This window comes from Zeugodacus cucurbitae, chromosome 2 (genome assembly GCF_028554725.1).
Source record: "Zeugodacus cucurbitae isolate PBARC_wt_2022May chromosome 2, idZeuCucr1.2, whole genome shotgun sequence".
Classification (NCBI taxonomy): Eukaryota; Metazoa; Arthropoda; class Insecta; order Diptera; family Tephritidae; genus Zeugodacus; species Zeugodacus cucurbitae.
Window position 1 is genome coordinate 41,810,938 of NC_071667.1, and position 23,910 is coordinate 41,834,847.

At 35.8% G+C, this 23,910-nt stretch overlaps 2 protein-coding genes across 11 annotated transcripts; both read left to right on the forward strand.

Moving 5' to 3' along the window:
- The first annotated feature begins 12,413 nt into the window (after positions 1–12,413).
- Positions 12,414–18,879, forward strand: LOC105220425 (guanine nucleotide-binding protein-like 3 homolog). 3 transcript variants are annotated; one of them, XM_054229575.1, is made up of 8 exons: positions 12,414–12,569; positions 13,046–13,134; positions 13,193–13,533; positions 13,726–14,261; positions 14,322–14,578; positions 14,651–15,058; positions 16,123–16,331; positions 18,423–18,553. In XM_054229575.1, exons 2-8 carry the CDS (start codon positions 13,113–13,115, stop codon positions 18,435–18,437), a joined length of 1,788 nt encoding a protein of 595 aa, XP_054085550.1. In that variant the 5' UTR covers positions 12,414–12,569; positions 13,046–13,112; the 3' UTR covers positions 18,438–18,553. The 3 variants fall into 3 exon arrangements, with proteins under 3 accessions (XP_054085550.1, XP_054085551.1, XP_054085545.1); XM_054229576.1 differs by lacking the exon at positions 12,414–12,569 and adding an exon at positions 12,602–12,623; XM_054229570.1 differs by lacking the exons at positions 12,414–12,569; positions 16,123–16,331 and having other exon boundaries at positions 18,423–18,879.
- Positions 18,880–18,896: 17 nt separating this feature from the next.
- On the forward strand, positions 18,897–23,910 carry LOC105220426 (protein sneaky). Of its 8 annotated transcripts, none has more exons than XR_008471016.1 (10): positions 18,897–19,125; positions 19,184–19,303; positions 19,353–20,105; positions 20,161–20,291; positions 20,346–20,564; positions 21,969–22,096; positions 22,153–22,396; positions 22,460–22,550; positions 23,463–23,606; positions 23,719–23,910. XR_008471016.1 is itself a non-coding variant. In XM_011196860.3 (9 exons), exons 1-9 carry the CDS (start codon positions 18,897–18,899, stop codon positions 23,877–23,879), a joined length of 2,076 nt encoding a protein of 691 aa, XP_011195162.3. In that variant the 3' UTR covers positions 23,880–23,910. The 8 variants fall into 8 exon arrangements, 4 of the variants coding, with proteins under 4 accessions (XP_011195162.3, XP_054085526.1, XP_054085534.1 ...); XR_008471017.1 differs by having other exon boundaries at positions 23,468–23,606; XR_008471015.1 differs by lacking the exons at positions 23,463–23,606; positions 23,719–23,910 and adding exons at positions 22,783–22,940; positions 23,010–23,271.

Here is a 23,910-nt window from a genome sequence, read left to right on the forward strand (position 1 = left end):
ATGTAATAAAATAAATTAAAAAACAAAAAAAAAAAATGAATTGTTTTTACCTGTTAGCGGAAAGATATAACAAATATAGGTAACAAACCGCTAACCAAAACAATGACCCGTTCGTCAACAAATACATCTGTTCTGAATAACATAGGGGTAACATATGTGCTAACATATGCTTCAGCAGAGGTAACATATATATAACATGCCAAACATGAAAATATATGATGCCATTAACAGACGGTAAGTTGTCAAAACTTGACCAATAGGAGGCAAGTGTTATCGTAGAACGGGACCACATATGCAAAATGTAATTGGATAGAGTGAGAAGACCATTGAACGAGTAGGGGCATAGTGTTACTTCTTTCCCACGCTTCGAACAAAAGTAACAGACAAATTAATTTTTGCTAATGTTTAGAGTAACACAGCTGTAACATGTTAGCTGAAAAATACCCGTCTTGCAGGGTATTGTGATATTAGGATCGCGACCTATATTGATGGATTGCGGGTGAATACTTTGCGACTGTTAGACATTCAATAGTGGTACTCATTTAACGTCGTAAACGTATGGCAACATCACAAAATTACAATATCGTAAAACAGCTGTTAATTTTTACATGCATTTCATTTTACGACAATCTTGCAAATATGCGAGACCTTTTTCAGTGGCATTCATGGCATGCTTACAATTAATTCACAATAAGCTGATATTACCACAATATTGCCAAAGAGCGCTCATTTAACCTTTGTTGCCATATTGCAAATTTACTATATTTATATCATTGCAACGTTAAATGAGTACCACTAATGAATATTCCGTCAATATTTATACGATGCTAGTTGTGTTTTCACAAGAAAAACTATTTTAAAAATGTATTTGTTGATTTGGGTGGGCTTTAGAATACCGTCCCACTATTTTGGGGTTAAAACATATATTTTGCACTTTAAATATATTTACACTTCATAAATTTGTTTCTACATATTTATTTTTAACAAATTATATTAAAATTTGCTGTAAATAAACATTTAACTTTTTGCACATTTTTTTTGGACACGATTCCGATTACTTTGGCGGTCGGGGTTTGACAACTCCGATTGGTATAAATGGGGTATCGGGTGAAAGAGGAGGCTCTCCAGAACAGGAATAGATATAAAATATTATTGATCAGAGTTATAGGCGTAACACACACACAATTTTTTCACATTTTTCACTTCATATATGTATTGAAAAGTACGCTATTCACATTCAATTTAATTCAAATTCTAAATTTATTTAAGGTTTTTTAAGCAAAAATTACTTCTTTTAAAAATCACTTCGCACACTAATAGCCAGGGATAAAGGGATGTCTAACTTATTCCAGTGTGAGAGCGCCTCAACATTTTGCATTATTACCAGATAAGACAAAATACTAATTTTTGGGCATTTAAATAAAAATACCCAACATTTATTATGAATAAAAATTATTATATACTGAATGTTTAATATAAAATAACTTATTTCAATTTCATTTAGCGATAAATTGGTATATTAAAATTTCCACATTTCCGGTTTTCGAAGTTTCAGTAATAAATATGGTCAATTATTAAGTGTCAACTGAAAATAAATCAATTTCTTTTATAATTTTCCATGAACAATTATTTTCTCGATACTGCAATTCATAAAAATATTTTTAAACCACTTTTAAATTACGCGTTTTCATTGATATTTATTGTTTTAAGTTCTTATTAGTGATCTTGCAAGGCGGCTGAAAATGTCTCCATCGCATTATTTTTTTGGCAACATTTCAATCTGGCCTTTCCAGTTTCCCAATTGCGAAACGTCAAAACCTCCTCATCTCGACAAACTGTCAAAGTTTAGGAGGTTTTGACGTTTACAATTGCGCTCTCATTTCCAGTGATATGAGAGTTGTACATCTCTTTATCTCTGCTAATAGCTGAAAAGGATTCTGTGCTTACAATTATGTGGAAACAGAACGTTGCCACATGGTAGAAACCACAGATAATGGATTTTTCAATGACTGCGTGTTATTTATTTGCATATCACAACTTTTTGTCGTAGAACTTTCTTCTGCATCAAGTATGTATATAAAAAAACTTTGCAGGGATGTCTGAATTTGTTTTTTCGCGTAGAACTCCTTACATCATTGGGGGCCTTCGTCCGCGCTTAAAAAAATTACCCTGGTGGAGCCAAAACCGGGGTGTCCGAAGTTTTTTTTTGTGTAGAACTTCTTTCTGTACTAGCGGCCTTCGGCCGCGCTTAAAAAAAATTACCCTGGTCGAGCCAAAACCAGGGGTGTCCGAATTTTTTTCGCGTAGAATTCCTTTTTGCACTGGCGGCTTTCGGCCGCGCTTCAAAAAAATTACCCTCGTCAAGCCAAAACCGGGGGTGTCCGAAGTTTTTTTTGTGTAGAACTCCTTTCTGCACAGGGGACCTTCGGCCGCGCTTCAAAAAAATAACCTTGGTCGAGCCAACACAAGTGTTAACAACATAAGAGACTGTTATCGATATTATATTTTTAAATTTATTTGGTTAAATAAAATAAGAGGAATTTTGGAAAAAAAGAGGAATTTTCGCAAAAAGAGGAATTTATGGATGAATTTATATATGGTATCTACAATGTGGCAGCGCTCGTTTTCCGCATAATTGTACACATAAATCTTAGAGTGAAAAGTGATTTTTAAAATAAGTAATTTTTGTTTAAAAAACTTTAAATAAATGTAAAATTTGAATTTTATTGAATGTTAGTAATGTAATTTCAAATATTTGAAGTGAAAAAAGAGCGTAAAATGTGTTAAAGTGTTAAATTGTTTGGCGAAATTTTTTATTTTTTGATCTTTAAAGCGGAGTATCTCGAAATCTAGGCGTCTGCGGTACCTATAATCCTATATATTTTTTAATCGGGAGGACGTCCTCCAATGGTGCCCTCAGATCGCGGCGCCATAGTAATCGGAATTGTGCCCTTACCGTGAACAGCATAATTATAATTCATTTTCATTTTATTAGAATAAAGCTGATTTAAAAACTTTGGCGCTGTTGTCTTTCACCAATTCGGACTTGTAAATCACAAAATATGCTACACGTGCAATAATTATCACGCGGTCCACGATCCGCGATATCGATTTCAATATATTTAAATATTTAGTGACATGGATCAGGATCCATCAATATTGCATGCTAAACGATCAATAAATATCACGATAAATACTGAATGTGTAGCAGGCGCCATAGCGACAGTGATTGCTGGGCCGTAATATCAGTGATTGTTGATTTTTCTTGGAACGATTTAGTTAACAGATGTGTTGTAGCGGTAATTTTTTGGTGTTTGAACTAGATATAGTGAATTTATAAGAATGGGTTGTTCATTGTGAATATATTCATTTGAATACTATTCAACGGTTGATTTAAAAAAAATGTTGAAATACGTAGTTTGATTTCGTGAATCGCGTGATTAAATTATAAATATATTATTGTTATAATGTAAAAGTGCGAAGATAGCTTTTAATAAAAAAAGAAGTGAATGGTGGCAATTTTTTCGACCCAATAAGTGAAACTCATGCAAAATTTAAAATTTGAAATGCTTAATAAACATATTATACTAGTGGGCGGGCCACGCTTTGCTGTGGATAAGGTATATGTATGTTAAATCCTATTCTGGTTAACTATTTGATAAAGTGAAATTATTAGGGAGCAACTAATTATATAAAAATGTAGACAAAAATGTTATACCTTTTGCTGTATCTTGAAGTTAATGTTGTCAACACTAAAATCTTTTGCTGCAAAGGTATCGGGACAACTAAATCAGTTATTTTTTTACTTGCATCTCAATTAATTAATTTTTGTCGTGAACAATAAGTCATAAATTGTCTGGCAGATTAATATTGTAATGGATTTCCAAAACCTGTCGTTAACGCTGAAACTCTACCCTGAGTTTGATCACAGGATTGCAAATAAAAGTCACACTTTAATGGCTATACACTAAACATTACTTTTTTATTACTTATTACTCTTCTTTACAACTCTAACTTATAGCTTGTTTATACTTTACTCGACAACTCTTTCCTTTGACAGTTCAACTCTCTTATTAGAACTGTGTGCTGCCGCCAGTCCGGCAACCCTTATATAGTCGATTGTAAGCGATACATCGGCACTCGAACATTCTGGCAACTACGAATATCGATGTCTAGATATATCTAGCAAATTATCGATTTCGATTGTCAATTTGAGTTTGTTCTGGTGCCATTTTCGTTACAATGCCCTCCACTTATGTCTGATCGTCCGATACAACGGCACTCGAACATTCTGGCAACTACGAATATCGATGTCTAGATACATCTGGCAAATTATCGATTTCGATTGTCAATTCGAGTTTGTTCTGGTGTCATTTTCGTTACACTGCCCTCCACTTATGTCTGATCGTCCCGACAAGACATACTTCCAGAACCAAACGCTTAGCATTTCTTCCCCTAATTCGTCTTCTAGGACACTGTCGTCCTCCTTAACATTCCTTTCTCCATTGGCAGTATTCCTAAACCTTAAATCAATCAGTAACCAAAAATTAAACTCGCAGTCGTCTACGCCGTTGATTCCTGGACAGCAGGCCAATTAGCCAGGAACATGGATATATGGACATTCTCTGTACCTGTGGTGATACCTGTCCACCAGCTTTCTAAAATGCTCTGCCAAATTTCGGGTGAATCTTTCCACCATGTTATCGGATCGTGGATGTGATGCAGCTTCAAATATTTTCCGGACACATAGCTTCTGGCACATCTCCTAACTTTTAATGTCCACGTCCACCATCTCTTCAGTATCTTGGCTTAGAATTGAGTATTTCTCCGTCCTAGCCATCTAACCACTCCTGTTTCCCGATCTGCAGGTAGGTAATGGACCAGCTACAACGATGGCAATTTGCTCAAATGGCATTCCCGAACTGTACTGCTTCACCTGACCATGTCTCTTGGAACTCGACTCATTTGCAATGCAATCTCTAATTGATTGACGACAACCAACCAAATAAAACTGACACCGTGATTCTTATTTGCACTTCACTTGGACCTTTGTGCATCTCGTAGCGAACTTTAGGTGATCTTTCGTTTCGAACAACCATGAGAGCGCGGGAGCAGTATCCTCCTTTGCCTTTCCACACTCGATATAAGCAACCAGCCACCAACTTAAAACTGTTCCACTGTGCCTTTGCGACTAGAGGTTCTGCAGACACCTCTTCTTTCTTTGAACGTTTCACAACTGGAGCTTCATCTTGAGATTGTTGTACATTCCTATCACAATCTTTTGTCCATGACACGTCTGTTTTCTCTGGGGTACCCACATCAATATATGTGCCTCCTGCTCCCTCAATTGTGTGAACACCTGTTCTGGAACCTGCGATGGTATACACTCTCCATGCACTTCCAGCTTTGTTGACAACTCTTCTCTTTTTAAGGCACCTCCATCGACTCCTCTTCTTTCAACTTTGAGGACTCCCCATTCACTTCCAATTGTGTTAACAAAATCTCTCCATGCGCTACCAAAGTTCTTGATATACAAGTCTCATTCGCTTTCAAATATGTGAACATATTCTCCTCATGCATTTCCAGCTGTGCTAACATGTCTGCTTTATTCGAGGTCAGCGAATGGGTTGAAAGTTGAGTTACAAGCCCGTTTGCGAGATGCCATGGAAGAAGAAAACTTCAACGTGGACGATTTTTATTTTTGAATCGCTGTTAGAGGAATCGACAACGAAAATTGAGAAAAAGGAAGATACTCCATGTTCATCAGGAGTACTGGACATGAACAAACTTTTGTCTGCAATATCGTCACAGCTGGTCAACGCGATTGGAAGAACAGGACACACGCTTACCAACAAAGACCAACAAATAACAGAGCAGATATCAGCTCAAGTATCAGTACAGTTGAAAGATCACAAGTGACCTCACAAATACAGGAACTCAAACGCAGATTTCAGAAGAGCAAGATAAAGTTAAAGCTGATGTGGAAGAACTGAAAGATCGTCTCCGTGACCTGCAACTAAATTGACTAATGGTGTCAACAAGTTCTGTCAAAGTCAAGACCCCATCATTTTACGGCACAACTCCGTTCCAGTTTTTCAAACTCCAATTTGAAAAGACAGCTACGAAGCGTCAATGGGTGCTGTAGAAAGACAGTATGGAAGTGAGCAACGGAGACAAATTTTAAAAATCGAACTGCAAAATCGCAAACAGAAAGCTAGTGAGCCTCTGCAAGAATGGATATAAAAATCCACAGTTTCGTTAATGGTATAAGAGACGAGAATAGGCGCTATTCTGCACTCGCATGCCCAAAATTGACATTTGCATAAACAGTGTCCTTTGCTCTAACGCACGAAACTGCTCCTTACTTAGCAACATAACATTTAAAGCTCATCGTGTAGAAATAGAAGAGCCTGCCTGGACGCAGAAATTTTTTGAAGAAATGCATAAAATGCTGGAGAAATCTGACGAAGTCATAATTGGAGTAGACTTTCTAGCCAGTAAGGAAGTCAAATTTGACATGGAAAACAAAATTATGACTTATATCAATATGGAAGTGCTCTTATGTTTGGTTATGATAACAAATGCAACGTTCGACGAGTGTTAATAACAGAAAATCAGAAGATTCCACCAAAATCAGAAGCAATTATTTGGGCAGAAATATATGGAGACTATGGGACAAACACGTTGTGGGTTGTTGAAGAGGCAAACGAATTTACACCAAATTTACTTACAGGAAAAACCCTGGCTATGACACGACAAGACAAAAGAGTTCCTGTAAGAGGCCTTAATGAGTGTAAGCCACCAATCACAGTCTCCAAAGTAGCTATATTAGGGCAGTGTCAGGAGATTGAGGCCGTAATAAACTGCGAAACACGTATTAAAGGAAATTCTGTGAGTTAAAACGATATTTCGAACGAGATTAACGCTTGGACTAATGAACTAGAGGTAGACCGTAAAAAGAAGGCTAAACAACTTCTTCTCAAATACTCCACCATATTTGATAAAGATGAATCCAAACCAATCCGCCAGGCTCCTCGCAGCGTTCCATTAGCCAAACGTGAAGTTGTAAGCCAAACCATACGTGAAATGAGCGATAGCGGCATAATTGAGTCCATCATCGAGTCCATGGAGTTCACCTGTAGTACTTGTGAAGAAGAAAGATGGCAACATGAGGTTCTGCGTGGACTATAGAAAGTTGAATGATGTCACGCAGAAAGACAGCTATCCATTACCTAGAATAGATGACACTCTAGACCCGCTATCAGGCACGAATTGGTTCTCAACACTCGATTTGAAAAGTGGATATTGGCAAGTAGAGGTAAACGAAGAAGACAAAGAAAAGATGGCTTTCAGCGTTGGAGATGGTCTATGGTAATTCACTGTAATGCCCTTTGGCTTATGTAACACTCCTTCCACTTTGGAGAGACTTATGGACCAAGTGTTAAAAGGATTGCACTGAAAGGCATGCTTGGTGTACCTAGACGATATCATCGTGTTGGGTAAAAGCTTTGATGAGCATCTCAAAAATTTGGAAGAGGTTTTCCAACGCATAGCTAGCGCTGGATTAAAACTGAGCCCAAAGAATTGTTCTCTGTTCATGAAGGAAGTGAGCTATTTAGGACACAAGGTGATACCGAAAGATATTTGCACAGCTCAAGAAAAGATAGAGGCAGTGAAAGATTGGCCTAGACCTGAAAATTTACACGAGTTGCGGAGTTTCCTTGGACTGTGTGCCTATTACCGACGATTCGTTCCAAATTTCGCCAGTGTAGCTAGTAGCCTCCATGAACTCACGAAGGAGAACAAGGCCTTTGAGTGGAATAACAGAAATTGGCCTTCCAAACTCTGAAGGAGAGATTATGTACTGCGCCAATGTTAGCATATCCAGTTCCAGGGTCAACGTTTATCTTGGACATGGATGCTAGTGGCTATGCAATAGGGGGCGTTCTATCACAAGAGATTGACGGGAATGAGAAAGTGGTCGCCTACTCCAGCCAGACGATAAGTAAGCCAGAGCAGAATTATTGCGTAACGCGAAGAGAATTACTGGTATTGGTGAAGTCCATCAAACATTTCCACAAGTACCTTTATGTCCAGCGATTTCGAGTACGGACAGATCATGCACCATTAAAATGGTTTCTGCAATTCAAGAATCCAGAAGGACAGTTGGCACGATGGATTGAGAGACTCAAAAGTTATGACTGCTCTATAAAGCATCGCAAAGATAGCCTTTATGGCCAGCGATTTCGAGTACGGACAGATCACGCACCATTAAAATGGCTTTTGCAATTCAAGCATCCAGAAGGACAATTGTCACGATGGATTGAGAGACTCCAAAGTTATGACTTCTCTATAGAGTGAACTGGCAATGCATGGAGTGGAGCTGAACAAGCGTCCAACGAGAGAAGAAATAGCTGCAGATAGTCCAGTTGCAAAGGCATATTGGGCACAGTGGAACAGTTAAAAGTTAGTATCTGGCTGCTTGCATCGAGTATGGCAAAGCGAAGATGGACAAAGTTCCCGAGCTCTTATAATCGTTCCGAAAATAAAAATTCCTGATTTTCTCAAGGAGATGCATAACGGTCATGGAATCACATGTACCATGGGAATTACCAAAACCTTGGAAAAACTAAAGGAAAGATTTTATTGGGTTGGTTGTCGGCAATTAGTAACGGAGTGGATTGCTAATTGTGCTGAGTGCATTACAGCTAAAGGGTCGAAAACCAGAAGTCACGGGCAGATGAGTAGTACAATTCTGGCGCTCCATTTGACCGAATTGCCATGGAAGTAGCTGGTCCGTTTCCTACCAGTAAATTAAACAAATATGTTTTGGTAGTTATGGATTACTTCAGCAAATGGCCAGAGGTGTACCCAATTACTAATCAAGAAGCTGAAGAACATCTAAAGAAAGTGGCAGACAAATATCAAAAGGATTGGGATACCCACATAGCATTGTTCCTGATGGATTATCGGTCTGCCGTTTATGAAACAACGGGGCAGACTTCAGCAAAGATAATCTTTGGTATTCATCTTCGGTTACCGATTGATTTAAAGCTTGGAATGAACGCAAATGGAGGAAAGACTGTTAAGGAAGCCAACAGTGTCCTAGAAGACGAGATGAGAAAAATCCATGCTATGGTGAGACAGCGCACACAAATCATGAGTGATAAAATGAAGACAAAATACGACAAGGCAATGAACTCTAAAGGATTTGTGGATGGAGATTGGGTGTTGTTATATAACCAACAACGGAAGAAAGGATTGTATCCCATATTTCAATGCAGTTGAGAAGGACCATACCAGGTTGTTCAACGGATAAGTGATGTGATGTTTCGCATACAAACAAAAGGAGGTCTGGAAGACCTAGGAATAAATTGAAGGTGGTTCATCCAGAACTTGCAGCATTTGGTTCTGGAAGTATCTCTAATCGAGCCGATCAGACTTAAGTGGAGGGCAGTGTGACGAACATGTATGCTAGAATAAACTAGAATCGACAATCGAAATCGATAACTTGCCAGATTTATCCTGACATCGATATTCAAAACAGACAGTGCATGGGTTTGCCAATGTTAGTCGCGTTTCCGTATATACAATCGATTTCAGTGTTGCCAGTTTGTATGGAAATTTAGAAAGTTTGTTCGATAGCACTCAACAAGCGACGATAGAAATTTTAATGAGGTATTCGCATACTCTCCAGCACGAATTCAACTAGATATCTTTGTTGTTGCTTTCACATGTAAAATTTTTGACAGGCGAGCAGCGCCCAAAGATAGCGAGCAGAGAAGTGACCAATCGATGACAGCTAATATTATCTTGCCTTAAATTCTAATTCATTTGCCATACAGATACAGAGAATGTAAAATATAGAGAAGGTTCACGGCGGGCTAATGGCCACACTGGTTTGCTTTTCGAAGGGGTACTCGTTTCTATAAGCGAGTTTCACCACAGAATTCTATAAGGAAGTTTCACCACTGTTTAACATCAGAGGGCTAGAAAATAGCAGAATTGAGCGTTTGCAGTGTTAAATGAGAAAAAGTGTGTTAATTTCTATGTTAGGAAATGTACGCTTACATATTTGCCTATATACAATGCGCATATGACTTTTTTGTATATAATTTATAGATATTTTGTTGATAATTGATATGAAGGCACATGCGCACATACATATGTAATGCTTTACAATATATAATAACCTAAATTATTTTATATTCTTATTTAAATGTAACATAATAATACTACATTTATTTACTTTAGTCATTAAAACGTCACATAATATCATAAATATGTATATTATCACAAAATGATAAACGTACGCGCATTCGTAATTACATGTGTGCACATGTAAACAAATATCAAAAGAACCATTCGAATTGTGTCTATATGTCAATTTGTCAACATTCAATATATGTATGTAAATAAATATGTTTACTCATGGCTTCATATAAGATCTTCGTTGCCACGGACAACGACGAATGGCCGTAGCTTATGATTTTTTTGTGTTCATGTCAAAGAGCTGTAAGGAATGTGGAGCGTACGCAGGCAAAGAGGCCCAGATGTCCAACATAAAATGTCTTTAAGTTTTATGCTTTGTTTCTTTAAAAGATCAATAGTAATTATTCTAAACATGATTTAATATGTTGGCAGATATTAAAATGCATTTAATTATATAGACAACCAATTAATACTTCAATATTTGTACATACATATTAAGCGCAAATATTATTACGGTGGGATCACTTGAAGCGGCCCTGTAAAACTCGATGTGTCGAAAAATTGATGGCCGCCTGCGCAATGCCAAAGCGACGCAACATTGTGTTGTTGGTAGAAAATCGGCTTGTCGTAAATATGTATGGATATGTATGAGCATGCAAACATATCGACATAAATTTTTGCCAGCCAAAGAATTTTTGTTGAAAAATATTTAAAATCGACTCAAGGGCTATGTTGCCATTTTTGTACCTAGGTTTTTGCGATGTTGCAAATTTTCCTTCTGGATGGATCATTAGAAAAATCTTCAATTTATGATTTTTGTCATCGTCGCGAAAAGACGTTTGTGGACATGCGTATGCGCGGGGAGATGTGTATGGCGTTGCTTTTATGAATGAAGCAACTTTGCCAAGTGAATGTGCGCTTGCGTTCATGAATGAAAATGTTTTTGTTGTATTTACTACAAAATTTGGCTTCGTTGATTGGCTGCCATATTGACTTGTGATGCTGCTTATGCGTTTGAGGCGCTCGTTGTTTTTGTAGAACAATGCTTTTGATTTTTTGTGATGGTTGGCAGATTTACGTGCACGCATATGCAAATGTAAGTATGTGTGTTTGTTCAGTGACATACAAACATATGTGTGTATATGCATACAGAGCAATGCGCGCACAGGTGATATGACCTTCACTGATAAGTGATAATGATACTATTCGAATTTTTGAAGACATACCTATATATGTATGCACATACGTAAATGCTTAATATACATATGTATATGTAAATTTAAGTTACGAAATATGTATTTCATTTTAATGTTATACGAAATGTATTTAGTATAAAAATATAAACATATAAAGTGCATATGTACGTATGTATATTGTTATAAAACATTACACAAATATGTGGGTCCGTTTGAATATCATTTTTACAAATATGCCTCTGAAATGGCATAACTAATTTGAAATGTTTTCAATTGTGGATGCATTCATAAATATCCGCAAACCGAATTTCATATCAATTGTATATAGCAAGCATATAAATGCATCAACATATAAACAAAAAACCTAACATGCGTCCATAATAGAAATGTAAACCTCTGAGCATATTTTTCATTTAATACTCAGCTCTGCTAACGTGTCACTGTTAATATTTCTCCTTCCGAGCCAGCCGTGATGAAACTCGCTTATAGGATTTTGTTAGTTTTTGACAATTCACACGCTGGTCCGCAATTGAACCTTCTCTATATTTTACATTCTCTGACAGATATTTCAAATCTCATACGGACCTAATTGGTGTCACTTATGGTAGCAGCGTAGAACTCTTGAAGGTATAGGAAAATTTTCAATATAAATGATTGTACCAAAAACAGAATGTGCGCATGTAATTTTGGTTCGCTGTTTTGGGTCTTTCATCCGTGATTGTATCAAGATCATTCCCCGAATTGTGCAAAAAATATATATACATTGCTAAATCATCAATGTAATGTGCAAGAAAGGTATGCATGATCACACGTGCACAAGAGCTTCGGGTGCTTTTATTAATTCGCACTTCAGAATCGCATGGAAACCTTCATTGAAACTGCTAGTACCGCTCGCTGGCTTTTCCGAAGAATTCGCCTGACTTGCAGAGATGTTCGTCACAATATGTTATGCGTCGACAATATATTGGTAATCGAACGCTCTGGCAATTTCGTTGTCTGGATAAATTTTATTCGTTATCGATTTTTTCTTGTATCCATTTTTGAGTATATATAGGATTGCAGATATAATCTTTATACTCGAATTTTTGTGGAACTTTTCATATTATTAGCAATACAATTTTTTTTTACAACTGAGCTAAGCTTTTAAAATACTTGAAATTCGTGGGTCGACTTTAGAATACTATCCCAGGCTATCGGGGGGATAAAATAGATATGGTTGGAATGAGGAGGTTCTACAGATTAAGATTGTATACAAAAGTTTAAAAAATGACAACTTAAGTTTAATTTCTATAATTTAAATTAAAATTTGCGGTAAATACACATTTAACTTTTTCCACAACTTTTGCTTTCTGCAGAATGCATTTTTACGCGAAAGAACTTTCCTTTTTTTTAATATATGTATATATATTCTTAATCTGGAGAATTTTTCTCTTTCCAACCATACACATTTTATCCCCGAAATCCTGGGATAGTATACTAAAGTTTCTCCGAATTCGTAAAGATATCAAAATTTGTTTAATCTTGTTGTACATGTTTCACGATTTTTAAGTTTCTGCGATTTTCCAAACCCAATTTATTCTACATTTTGTAACTTCTTAATGTTGCGATAATAACTATTTTAAATATTGTGTTTTTAGATCTGGCATCTTTGGATATATTCACGTGGAGAAGATCATTAGCAAAGTTTACCATATTATATTGACAATGGCTCTGAAAAGATTGAAAAGTATGTATTTTAAATAAACTTTAAGATTTATTATTTTATAAAATTAATTTCATATTAGCCAAAAAGTCAAAGCGACAATCTGGACGACTAAAACATAAAATTGAAAAGAAAGTGCGCGAACACAATCGAAAAATGCGTCGTGAGACGAAGAAAAACCCTAAAAAAGGAGGCAAAAAGCAAAAGCTAATACAAATACCGAACATTTGTCCATTTAAAGAAGAGATTTTAAAAGACGTAGAGGAGTCGAAAAAACGTAATGAAGAGGAAAGAAATCGACGACGTGAGGCATTTAAACAACAAAAAAAGGAAAATAAATTCAAAAACCTTCAAGATTTAGTTGTGGATGCGACTAATCGGGAGGACGTTCATTCTTCTACTCACGTGGACAATGCTGATGAGGTTTGTTAATGAATTCGCAAATGTAACAATTTACACGTATGTATATATGTATATTTTGGGCGCTAACATATTTTTACTGATTTATTTCATTAAAATTTAGTCAGAATAGTTTTAGTTTAGTTTTTATTTATTATTTTTTGGAAGTATTTCAACAGTATGATGGTATGAGCCAATTTATATATATTTTAACAGAAGGAGTATAGGCCATCTATCAGCAAGGAACAATCTCTTAAGCAGTACTTCAAGGAATTCAATAAAGTTATTCAGAATGCTGATGTAGTTTTAGAGGTGGTAGATGCACGTGATCCACTGGGAACTCGATGCAATGAAGTTGAAAGGGCTGTGCGCTCTGCATCGGGTAATAAACGTTTAGTATTAATATTAAACAAAGCTGATTTGGTACCGCGTGAAAATCTAAACAATTGGATTCGGTATTTTCGTCGGTTTGGTCCAGTTACTGCTTTCAAAGCATCAACTCAAGATCAGACATCAAAATTGGGTCGACGAAAATTTAATCAAACCAAAACTGAAAAGGCTCTGCAAGGATCTGTATGTGTAGGAGCTGAATTGTTAATGTCGATGCTTGGAAATTATTGCCGCAATAAAGGCATTAAAACATCAATCCGTGTGGGGGTTGTGGGAATACCAAACGTTGGAAAGAGTTCTATAATAAATTCTTTAACTCGTGGCAAAACGTGCTCTGTTGGTTGCACTCCCGGAATAACAAAGTAAGTTTCATCAATTATATTTGAATTAAAACTTCATTTTATATTTCTCCGCGTTTTTAGAGTCATGCAGGAAGTTGAACTTGATTCTAAAATAAAGCTTATTGATTGCCCGGGCATTGTTTTTACTAATGCAGGAAAAGAAAGTTCTGAGGCAGTTGTATTAAAAAATGTCCAACGTGTGGGCGACGTTAAAGATCCTTTTACTATCGCCGAAAGTGTGTTAAAGCGTGCGAGTAAGCAGTACTTCTGTAATCTTTATGATATTACAGAGTATGATAGTTTCGAAGAATTTTTTGCTAAAAAGGCAGCGAGAATGGGTAAGTTGAAATAATAAGCTTAAATATACGAATATAATGTACTTAAAATTTTTCATATATTTATTATTATAGGTAAATTTTTAAGAAAAGGTGTACCTGATGTTGTTGCAGCCGCCCGCAGTGTCCTTAATGATTGGAATAGTGGTAAAATTAAATACTGTACACAACCTCCTGAAACAGAGCGAAGAGAAGATATCCATGTTAGTGCCTCAATAGTACAATCTGATGCTCGCGAATTTGAAGTCGAAAATTTTGAAGCTATGGAGAGTGAAATACTTAACAATTGTTTTGTTAAAAGTGAAGAAGTAATGGAAGTCACTTCAAATGGACCTGTGGAAATGAAAATGTCTCTTGACGACACTGAAACGAAAAAGTCTATACATCCCGTAGTGAATGAAAGCGAAATTCCAAATAAAAAGAAAAGGAAAATAATGGATACAAATGATACATCTACAGTAGATTCCGTAATGAATTTAGAAGGTAATAGATACATTAAAATTGAATTTAATAGTAGATATGTTGCAAAATAATATATCATAATAATGCTCCTCAATGTGTAATTTTTTGAATTTTTAGGATCTTTATCATTTCCTTTGCAATATCTTATTCAACAATAGTATTGCTACTTTACTCCTTCGAAGGATTTCAGTGTATTGTTTATAGTTACACCCTAATTGTGTAAGGCTACTGCAAAATAGTCGCCAGTGTATTTGCCCTGGCTACTCAAACTAGATTTCATATTACGACAGGTTTTTTATCTCAGTATCCTAGAATATGTAGATAACAGCCCTGAGTTTACATTTATGACAATTATTTTGAAAGTACTTGGCAGCATTGTTCAAATATGAGTGACAATTTGTGCAGTTAAAAACACAAATAGGTGAACAAAAGTAATTTATTTGAATTAAAATGTGAAAAGAACTAAATTGAATAGTTATGAATTGTTATGCAAAAATTCGAAGTCTAATTAGAGATCATTCCAACCCTTTGGATTTGCCACTTGTGAAGTGCGCTAAAAATTAAAATGTTTCAAATAAATTTGAAAGATATTTCGGTTTATCAAACAAAGCATTTGCATACTTATTGGCCACATTTTAAATCCATCAAAAATTTAACAGTGTAGAAGAGCAAAATGCTAATAAAATAATAAGCAATCAAACAGAATTTCCTGGTGTACTACGATGTATGAATGGAACACATGTGCACATTTCACCACCTAAAAAAGAACTACATCATCTGTATATCAATATACATACCTACTGATGTAAATCGAGTCTTACAAATTGCTTCAAAATATAGTATCATCAAAATAGTCCTATAGTTTCTTTCTAGTCCTATATGGTGGCCTGAAACTATTTATTTCGACTGTTAAGCCGTTCTATTGTAACTACAAAGCCGTTTCATTGTATATAAATAGTTTAGCATTGTTCGCTATTTGTTACTTAAAATAATATTAAAACAACTCATTTAATTATATATTAATAACACACGAATAACACATACAGCTCATCATTCCATCATCTGCGGTATTTATTTGCTTTCAGTACACATGGTTTACGAATCACACTACGATATGTACTACATGTCTGTCTATGGTATAACACAATTTTGGATTGCATCTTATTCGTTCACTTTACAAACTTCGGAAATACAGTGGTGGCCTCGCTCGCCTGTCGAATCGGTCGTTAAATTTTCACGGCCCCAGGTATCGAATATGAGGACTATAGTGCCTTTGGGTAATTATTTACCGAAGGTATGAGTAAAACTCTCAGATATTCTATAAAAATCCTTTTTTTCTAATAATGTGTCTTATTTGGGTAAAGTTTAAATCAGATATCTTCATTGGATTCTTGATGTATATATTATAAAGTAAACAAATCAGATGGAATTCAAAATTGTATTATATGATTAGGAGGCGTGATTTTTAACCAATTTTACCCAGTTTTCATCGGTGTCGTCAGGGTGTCAAGATCAAAATATTATATACCGAATTTCATTGGAATCTGTCGAGTAGTTTCTGAGATATGGTTTTTGATCCATAAGAGGGCGGCGCCGCGCCCATCGTAAATTTTTAATACCCATATCCATATTTATCAAAAATAGTGGGTAAATGAATATGTTATGAAATAGGATCTTAACCCTTTAATGCCCAATGTTGCCTTACCGGTTTCTAATTACCGTTATTTAAATTTTTTTGACCAGCAGTTTTTTTTGCAATTATGTAGACTTATGTGTTGTTGTTGTTGTAGCGGTTATCTATCCCTGCCTGAAAAGAAAACCCATAAGAGGGCGGCGCCGCGCCCATCGTAAGAAGATGCCTGAAAAGAAGAGCATAAATCTAGTTGTCGTCGAAATCATCTAACGGGAGGCCCAGGAAACGTGCTGTTTCGACAGGGTTGGACCAAATGGAAAGGGGTGTTAGATGAGTAGGGTTCGTTGGGCATGCAAAGAGGTGGTTAGAATCATGCGGGGACTCGTTGCATGGGGGACATGTATTTTGTATGTCGGGGTTCAGTCTGGATAAGTAGGAGTTTAACCTGCTACAATATCCAGATCGAAGTTGCGCAAGGGTCACTCTGGTTTCACGTGGCAACTCGAGCTCTTCGTCTGCTATAGGTGGTAGTTTGGTTCCAAGGACGCCATTCACTGGAAGGGAGTCAATGAAGGTGTTGATAGCTCCACTGTGAATGGAGCTTAGAGCGTGTCTAAAACTGTCTCAGTCCGCATCTGGTCGGTATATGGATTGCGTTCGTCGACGTGTTGTAGGAATGATCTCTTGATGCACCTAGGGGGCGGTTCTGATTCCAGCAAGTGACTACATGGGTGATTTCTATGAAAACATCCAATAAAAACTGCTTGGTAAGCAGATCGTTATGCTTCTTAATAGGCAGCATAATGACCTCACTGTGAAGGTGTGTCATTGGTGACATCAAGAGACATCCTGTTGCTGTTCGGAGTGCGGTGTTTTGGCACGTCTGTAGCTTCCTCTGCTGCGTGTCACTGCATCCAGGCGACCATACCGGTGCTGCGTAATTTACGACCGGCCGGCCGATAGCCTTGTAAGTGGCCAGCAACGTTTCTTTGTCCTTTCCCCAAGTGCTACCGTCTAGCGACTTGAGGATTTTGTTGCGGCTCTGTACTTTAGTGACTATCGCAGTCGTGTGTGGAGTGAAGGAGTGCAGACTGTCAAATGTAACTCCCAAAATCTTGGGGTTGTTTACTGTCGGAATTGGTGTGCCATCGACGTGAATGTTAAGACTTAGTCTGTACTTCTTCGTCCAATTGGTAAAAAGGGTCGCCGTGGATTTAGTGGGTGCGAGTGCCAGGCTCCTCGCAGAGAAGAAGCGTGAAAGTTCGGGGAGGTTATGTGTTGTGCAAGCTTACAGTTAATTTTTCTATTATGAGTTGTGCACGTGTTCATTCAGTAGGCGTTCTCCGTTGATTGAAATTGTCAAGATCGTTTCGAGAAAAAAGTTATACAAAAAGTGTTCAAAAACATAAAAACAATTGTTTTATTTTAAAACAACGTGAACTATATAAGTAAATAAAGATAAGAGAGTTATTTAAAATAAATCAGTCATAAGAAAAATGTTTAGTTTATTTATAATAATTTAATTGTTGTCTATAGGCAACATCCTGTAACTAATGAACCAGGATACAAATGTCTTTGATATTTTTATCACTTCATATTTAAGTTAAGGCTAATATTTATCTGTCCTATTAAATCTGTCCTATGTTAAATTAAATAGTAAATGTATTAATTATAATTTTATTTTTCTCTATATTGAACATATAATCATTTCAGTAATAATAATAAAATTGTATTTCTTGTATTCTTATTTAGGTAATCAGGCTTTGAATAAAAACATGAAGGATATAGTTAAAAAGCGAAAGAAGCAGAATGCACGCAACGAAAAGAAAATTTCTCAAATAACTAATGTTCTTGATGGGTTCAGCCTGGAGGCGAGTACTGATGACAAATATGATTTCAACAAAGACTACGAAATTTAATAAACTAAGTAGATATCTTATAATATGTAGATACAATGAGGATTAATTCATGATAAGCTGCAAGGAATACCAGCTAAACTTGATCTTCTGAAAGAAAAGAAAATTTTAATCTTTTTTTTTTAGTTGGCGCTTAAATTTGTTGCTACAGCTCAGTTATGCATTCAATCAAGTTTTATCAGTAAGCCCTTGTAACCACAGAAATATTTTTTGTATCATATATTTTTGTACATAGCAAAGCTATCTATGTTATGTACTGTTGAAAATATATTAAAAAATATTGTACATACATACATATGTGTCATAAAAAATGTTTTATTTTATAAGAGAATTTTATTTACTGTTTGCTCAAAAATGTCGTCCAATAATCTGCATTTTGTTAAGCCACAACGTTGAAAATTGGAAATGCACAAGAAAGATTTGCAGTTGTTTTGTCGGTTTTCTAGTGGCGACTGTATTATGGCTGTTACTTCTGCTGAATTTCCAGTTTTCTTGGAAAACTGAAATGGTGATATTGGCGATAATCGTTGCTTTTGTTGGTAAGAAGGTAAAATATAATGGTTCTAAATTCGATATATGTTATTATCTACACGATAGGGCTCGGGTTTTTATTTACTTCGAGTATAAAATGTATTAGTTTTCTAATATTTATTGGAATGGCAGGAAAATCTGGACGGAGTTATTTGCGAGCTCTCAGTTTCGCATACATAATTACAGGTAAATAAAACCGTGTTATTTTTTTGAATAATGCCCTTGTTAAATTTAGGTCCTATTACTAATTTGGCTGCAAATGGTGGAGAGGTTGTCCAACTGTTTGCATGTGCCACAACGCTTACATACAATTTGACTAAGACCCGATTAGATCTTATGACAAAACCATTTCAAAAAACATTAACGTCGATGGAAGATGATGTAATTGATGTAGAAAAGTCATTTGAAAAAATGAATAAAGTCCTTTTTCCAATTCACATCGAGGTTGAGAGAACCGATTACGATTCATATTTTAATAAATCTCTTCGTAATGCGGAAATTATGGGTAATGCAGAACATGTACATAAGGCATATACAAAAAAATTTGAAATCCGTTGCAAAAGACAGTTAGTAAAAGGCGAAAAACGCTGCCGTGAAGCATTTTTCAAGGCTCAGGTTGAATGTGAGAAAACATTTCCCCGCATAGTTCGAACTTTACTGTGTTGGCCTTTTCAAGTCGATTTCATATGCCACATGAATTTATTAGGAAATCCGGACAATCTTTGTAAACCAAATGATGTTCTGCCTGTCAATTTTGGAGATAGTTATACTCAACTGAATAATACACAGCATATACTTTATAGAAATAATTCACAAATAGAGGTGCATTATAGAGTAAAAGCACCAATTCCAAATGTGTCTTCCAGAAGTGCTAATAATATATCTGACATAGTAGTGGAAGAATTTAATGCCAAAAAGAAAATATTTTATATAATAATGCGGATTACTCAGATTTTCTTATCATTGCTTTTTTTTAAGGTTATAATGGGTAAATTAATGTTTGTCCAAATCTTTATTTTATTATAAGTTGAATTTACTTTTAGATGCGATAGTTTACCATAAAAAGTACTCAGGCCAAATAGATTTTGATAATGTATATATAACAGAGTACTTTCGGCAAGTTGATGATCGGCGAGGACGAAATAAAAAATCAACAATTTTACCATTAACAAAGGTAACGGTAAATACAATTGATAAGGATAAAAATAAGTATATTTCGTTTAATTAGTTCGAGAAAAAGGATGTGGTGGACCTGGAGCGTGCATGCCAACATACTGAAAATGAATCGAGGACAATGTTTTTCTATTTCCTTCAATTCTCGTTGGAGATTCTAACCGCATGCTTCTTCTTAATGCTTGACCATTTTATCGTTACTTTACTTAATATAATACGATTCAAATCATTAATAACTTATGCTCAAGAAGGAGAACACATAGTTAATTTTCAGGTAAATTACACATACTATTAATTACAAATTATTCCAAATTTACAGCTATAGATTCAGTCAAAACAACATCATACCCTTCATTTACATAAGTGTGGTGAAAAAAACACATTTGCAAAGCGGATTAGTTTTGCGATTTCATTCGTTGCTGGTACGATAGAGCAATGCCGACCACTGATTTAAAGCCACTTTCACAGTGATTGATTAACAATTAGTTGTTCCTTAACTAAAGAATTATACTTCCCAGTTATGTTAGGTTAGGCTAAAAGGCAGATCTCTGCATTTGCAGAAGATCTCACTTGACAGTCACAAACACTGTCCTTTATGGTACCAAAACAAATCCTAATGGATCATAAAGACCCTCACTGTTCGACAAAGCGCTTGGAAACTACAAATTTCTTGAGTCGGCTAATGTTAAATCCTGCCAATTCATTAGGTACGCCGAAAGTGTGTCTACCAAGGTGTTTCAACCTCAGTCGGGCATATGCAGGGCATTGGAGGAAACAGTGCTTAGATGATTCCACCTCGCCTTCCTCCAAACAGCTTGCATCTGCCAGGATCCCTAGTCTTATGTGTACAGTGTCCAGAGAGCACACCTATGATAAAGCCGATATGAATCTTGTTAAGCGAAAGCAGTTCAGAGCACTTGATAAGGAAGTTTCACACACCTTAACCAGCCTGAAGCGCATTGCCAGAATGAATCCAAACCTCTTTGTTTCCCGTTTGGGACCCTTCCTTCATGTACCCAGCGTCTATAAGTCTGATAGCGACCTTTGCCGGATTTTTATTTTACTTACAGTAGGTATGTTGTGATTTTATCAGCTTGTTCCATGGAATTCTCTTCCTTATTTACAGATCTATGAGCCTCTCCATCACTTTCAACAGAAACTAGACAAGGCTGATGTCATATTAGAGAGAGAGAGCTGAGATTATATTAGCAACAGGTAAATAACTCATTGTAAATGCGTAAAGCAAAGCGTAGAAAAGCATTTACCATGAGGAAACATGTTGGATATTTGGACCTATGGGCTGCAATACTTTTCGGGCAGCATATTTGCACACGCGAGAACGGACTCTAAAATCCTTATTACCATAATGTCGAAAGAAATCTAACTGTTCTCGATTACCACTCTTAGCAGCTCTTCGTAATTTTCATTACTGTCGCTATACATCGAGTATTGATCGCTATTACAAACAACTATGTGATGTTGGTTGGACCGTGATCGGATCCAGATTCTGAATAGTAGTAGTACCCTCATTTAAAAAAAAAATACATTTAACATACATAAGTACATATGTATATTTTATGATTTACATTTATAAAATATCGTTATTAAATGATTTGGAGAGTATTAGATAAGTAAATGTTGAAAATATGTTACCTTATCCCTTATATTTTTCACGCAGGTTCAAGGCTCTGGACTAATGGCAAGATTACTTCGTAGAACTCTGAAGAACTTCAATATTAATGAAAAGATTTCAACATATCTCACTAATGAGTCTTGCTTGCCAAATCCTTATATTTTGCCGAAAAAGTCTGGCATCTTTATATAATTTTGAAATGATATTTTAAACTTCTTGTTTTCCGCAGGTTTTATTTGAAGCTAGCAGCGACAAATGCAGTAATTATCGTACTTATATACAAATGCTACTACTTTATGCGTATAAGACGGACTATTTGTAGTTACTTTTACCGGAAACGCGAGAAGCAGCGTATATTATATTTATACAATAGGTTGCTACGAAAGAGAAAAACCGTTCTCGAGGTAATGCGCAAGACTGCAGAATCGAATGTGTATAAGCGACAGATACGTCGTCAACTCAATCTTATATTGGTAAAAATGGGTTATGTTATGTTAATATGTTTTGACTACCAATTATTTACTTTGCTATTTTAGCGCATTCGGTTAAAATGCCCAAATTATTGCAGTTGGTTTAAATTCTGTGCTGCCGGCCGCCTTAAATGCTTAATTTGCAATGGATTGGAAGGTAACGTATTGATAATGATTTACATAAACTGATGGTGTTATCTTGTGTTTTTCAAATGGTTTCGTATATGTCAACCGGACGTCCCGTATCCGTGCCCACAATTTATTATTAAACAAGTTAATGATGACGACAATTGTTTACAATTACAAATTGTATAAGAGAGTTATACATAAAATCATAAAAAAATTTGCGATCATGTTAAAATTTTCCTTTTCAAAACTTTTTAAAATAGAACACAACCGTACCGGCGGATACTGCATTGAATACTTTCAAAGCTGGAATGCTTTCATCCATTCGAACAATATGACCTAGCTAGTTTAGTTGCTGTTTTTTTATTCACTAAACTATGACGCCTCATAACTCATACAACTCATCATTCCATCATCTGTGGTATGTTCCATTACTAATGTTTAAAGGACCATAAATCTTTCGCAATACCTCTTTCTCGAAAACTCCTAGTGCCATCTCATCAGATATCATCATTGTCCGTGCTTCTGCACCACATAACAAGACGGTAATAATGGGCATCTGGTAGAGATTGGGTTTAGTTCAGTCGAGAGACAACTTTACTGTTCAATATTCTACTTAGTCCAAAGTTTAACCTGTGGCATTCTGTGTTTTATTTCAAGACTAACATAACAAGTCGTTATTCCGTCTGATTATGCAAGTCATAACTTAAATAAAAATTGATCTTAATGAAATTACTGTAAGGTGGTTGGCATTGCAGATAATTTAAACTCGTTCAAATATGATATGGGTGGCCCGCTGTGTTCATATATTATTTTCGTACGAATAGGATCTTTTGTGATACAAATAATTTTCAAAATGACTCGGGAAATAATTAAATTGTGTGAAAACAATCAACGCATATTATTCGTCCGCACCGTAATATTCATATAACAGTTATGTTAGGTTAGGTTGAGGGGTAGATCTCCGCAGATGCAGAGAATCTGCACATGGATCAGAGACAAATCCATTGTGACAACCGGAAAACTCCTAACGGATCACTAAGACCGTTATGTTGCGACGAAGCGCTTGGACTCTTTAATAAAGTTCGTAAGTCGGTTAATTATGTTAAGTAGTTTTATAAAAAAAATCATAATTTAATTGGTACGTTTGAAAATGTGCAACTTATGTAATAATAATAAGTAAATAATCTTTTTAACAGATAACGATTTCATTATTTGCAAAAATACCAGTTGTAGAATGGCATATTGTCACGCGTGTTGGAGAGACCTTGGCGTACTGTGCATATCCTGCAAAACCGATATAAAAACAATTGAAATACTAGATTTAAATATATTTTTTGAACTTGTTAAACCATTGTAATGTTTTTGTAAATACAAAAACAGTAAACATA

Excerpts from the sequence above, each read along its gene's own strand:
- LOC105220425 (XM_054229575.1), top strand. The coding sequence starts at position 13,113 with ATGGCTCTGAAAAGATTGAAAA. Across the intron at positions 13,135-13,192 it reads GGCTCTGAAAAGATTGAAAA|CCAAAAAGTCAAAGCGACAA; the intron begins GTATGTATTTTA and ends ATTTCATATTAG. Across the intron at positions 14,262-14,321 it reads TGCACTCCCGGAATAACAAA|AGTCATGCAGGAAGTTGAAC; the intron begins GTAAGTTTCATC and ends CCGCGTTTTTAG.
- LOC105220426 (XM_054229551.1), top strand. The coding sequence starts at position 18,897 with ATGTTTTATTTTATAAGAGAATTTTATTTACTGTTTGCTCAAAAATGT. Across the intron at positions 19,126-19,183 it reads GATAATCGTTGCTTTTGTTG|GGCTCGGGTTTTTATTTACT; the intron begins GTAAGAAGGTAA and ends TCTACACGATAG. Across the intron at positions 20,565-21,968 it reads AACACATAGTTAATTTTCAG|GTTCAAGGCTCTGGACTAAT; the intron begins GTAAATTACACA and ends TTTTTCACGCAG.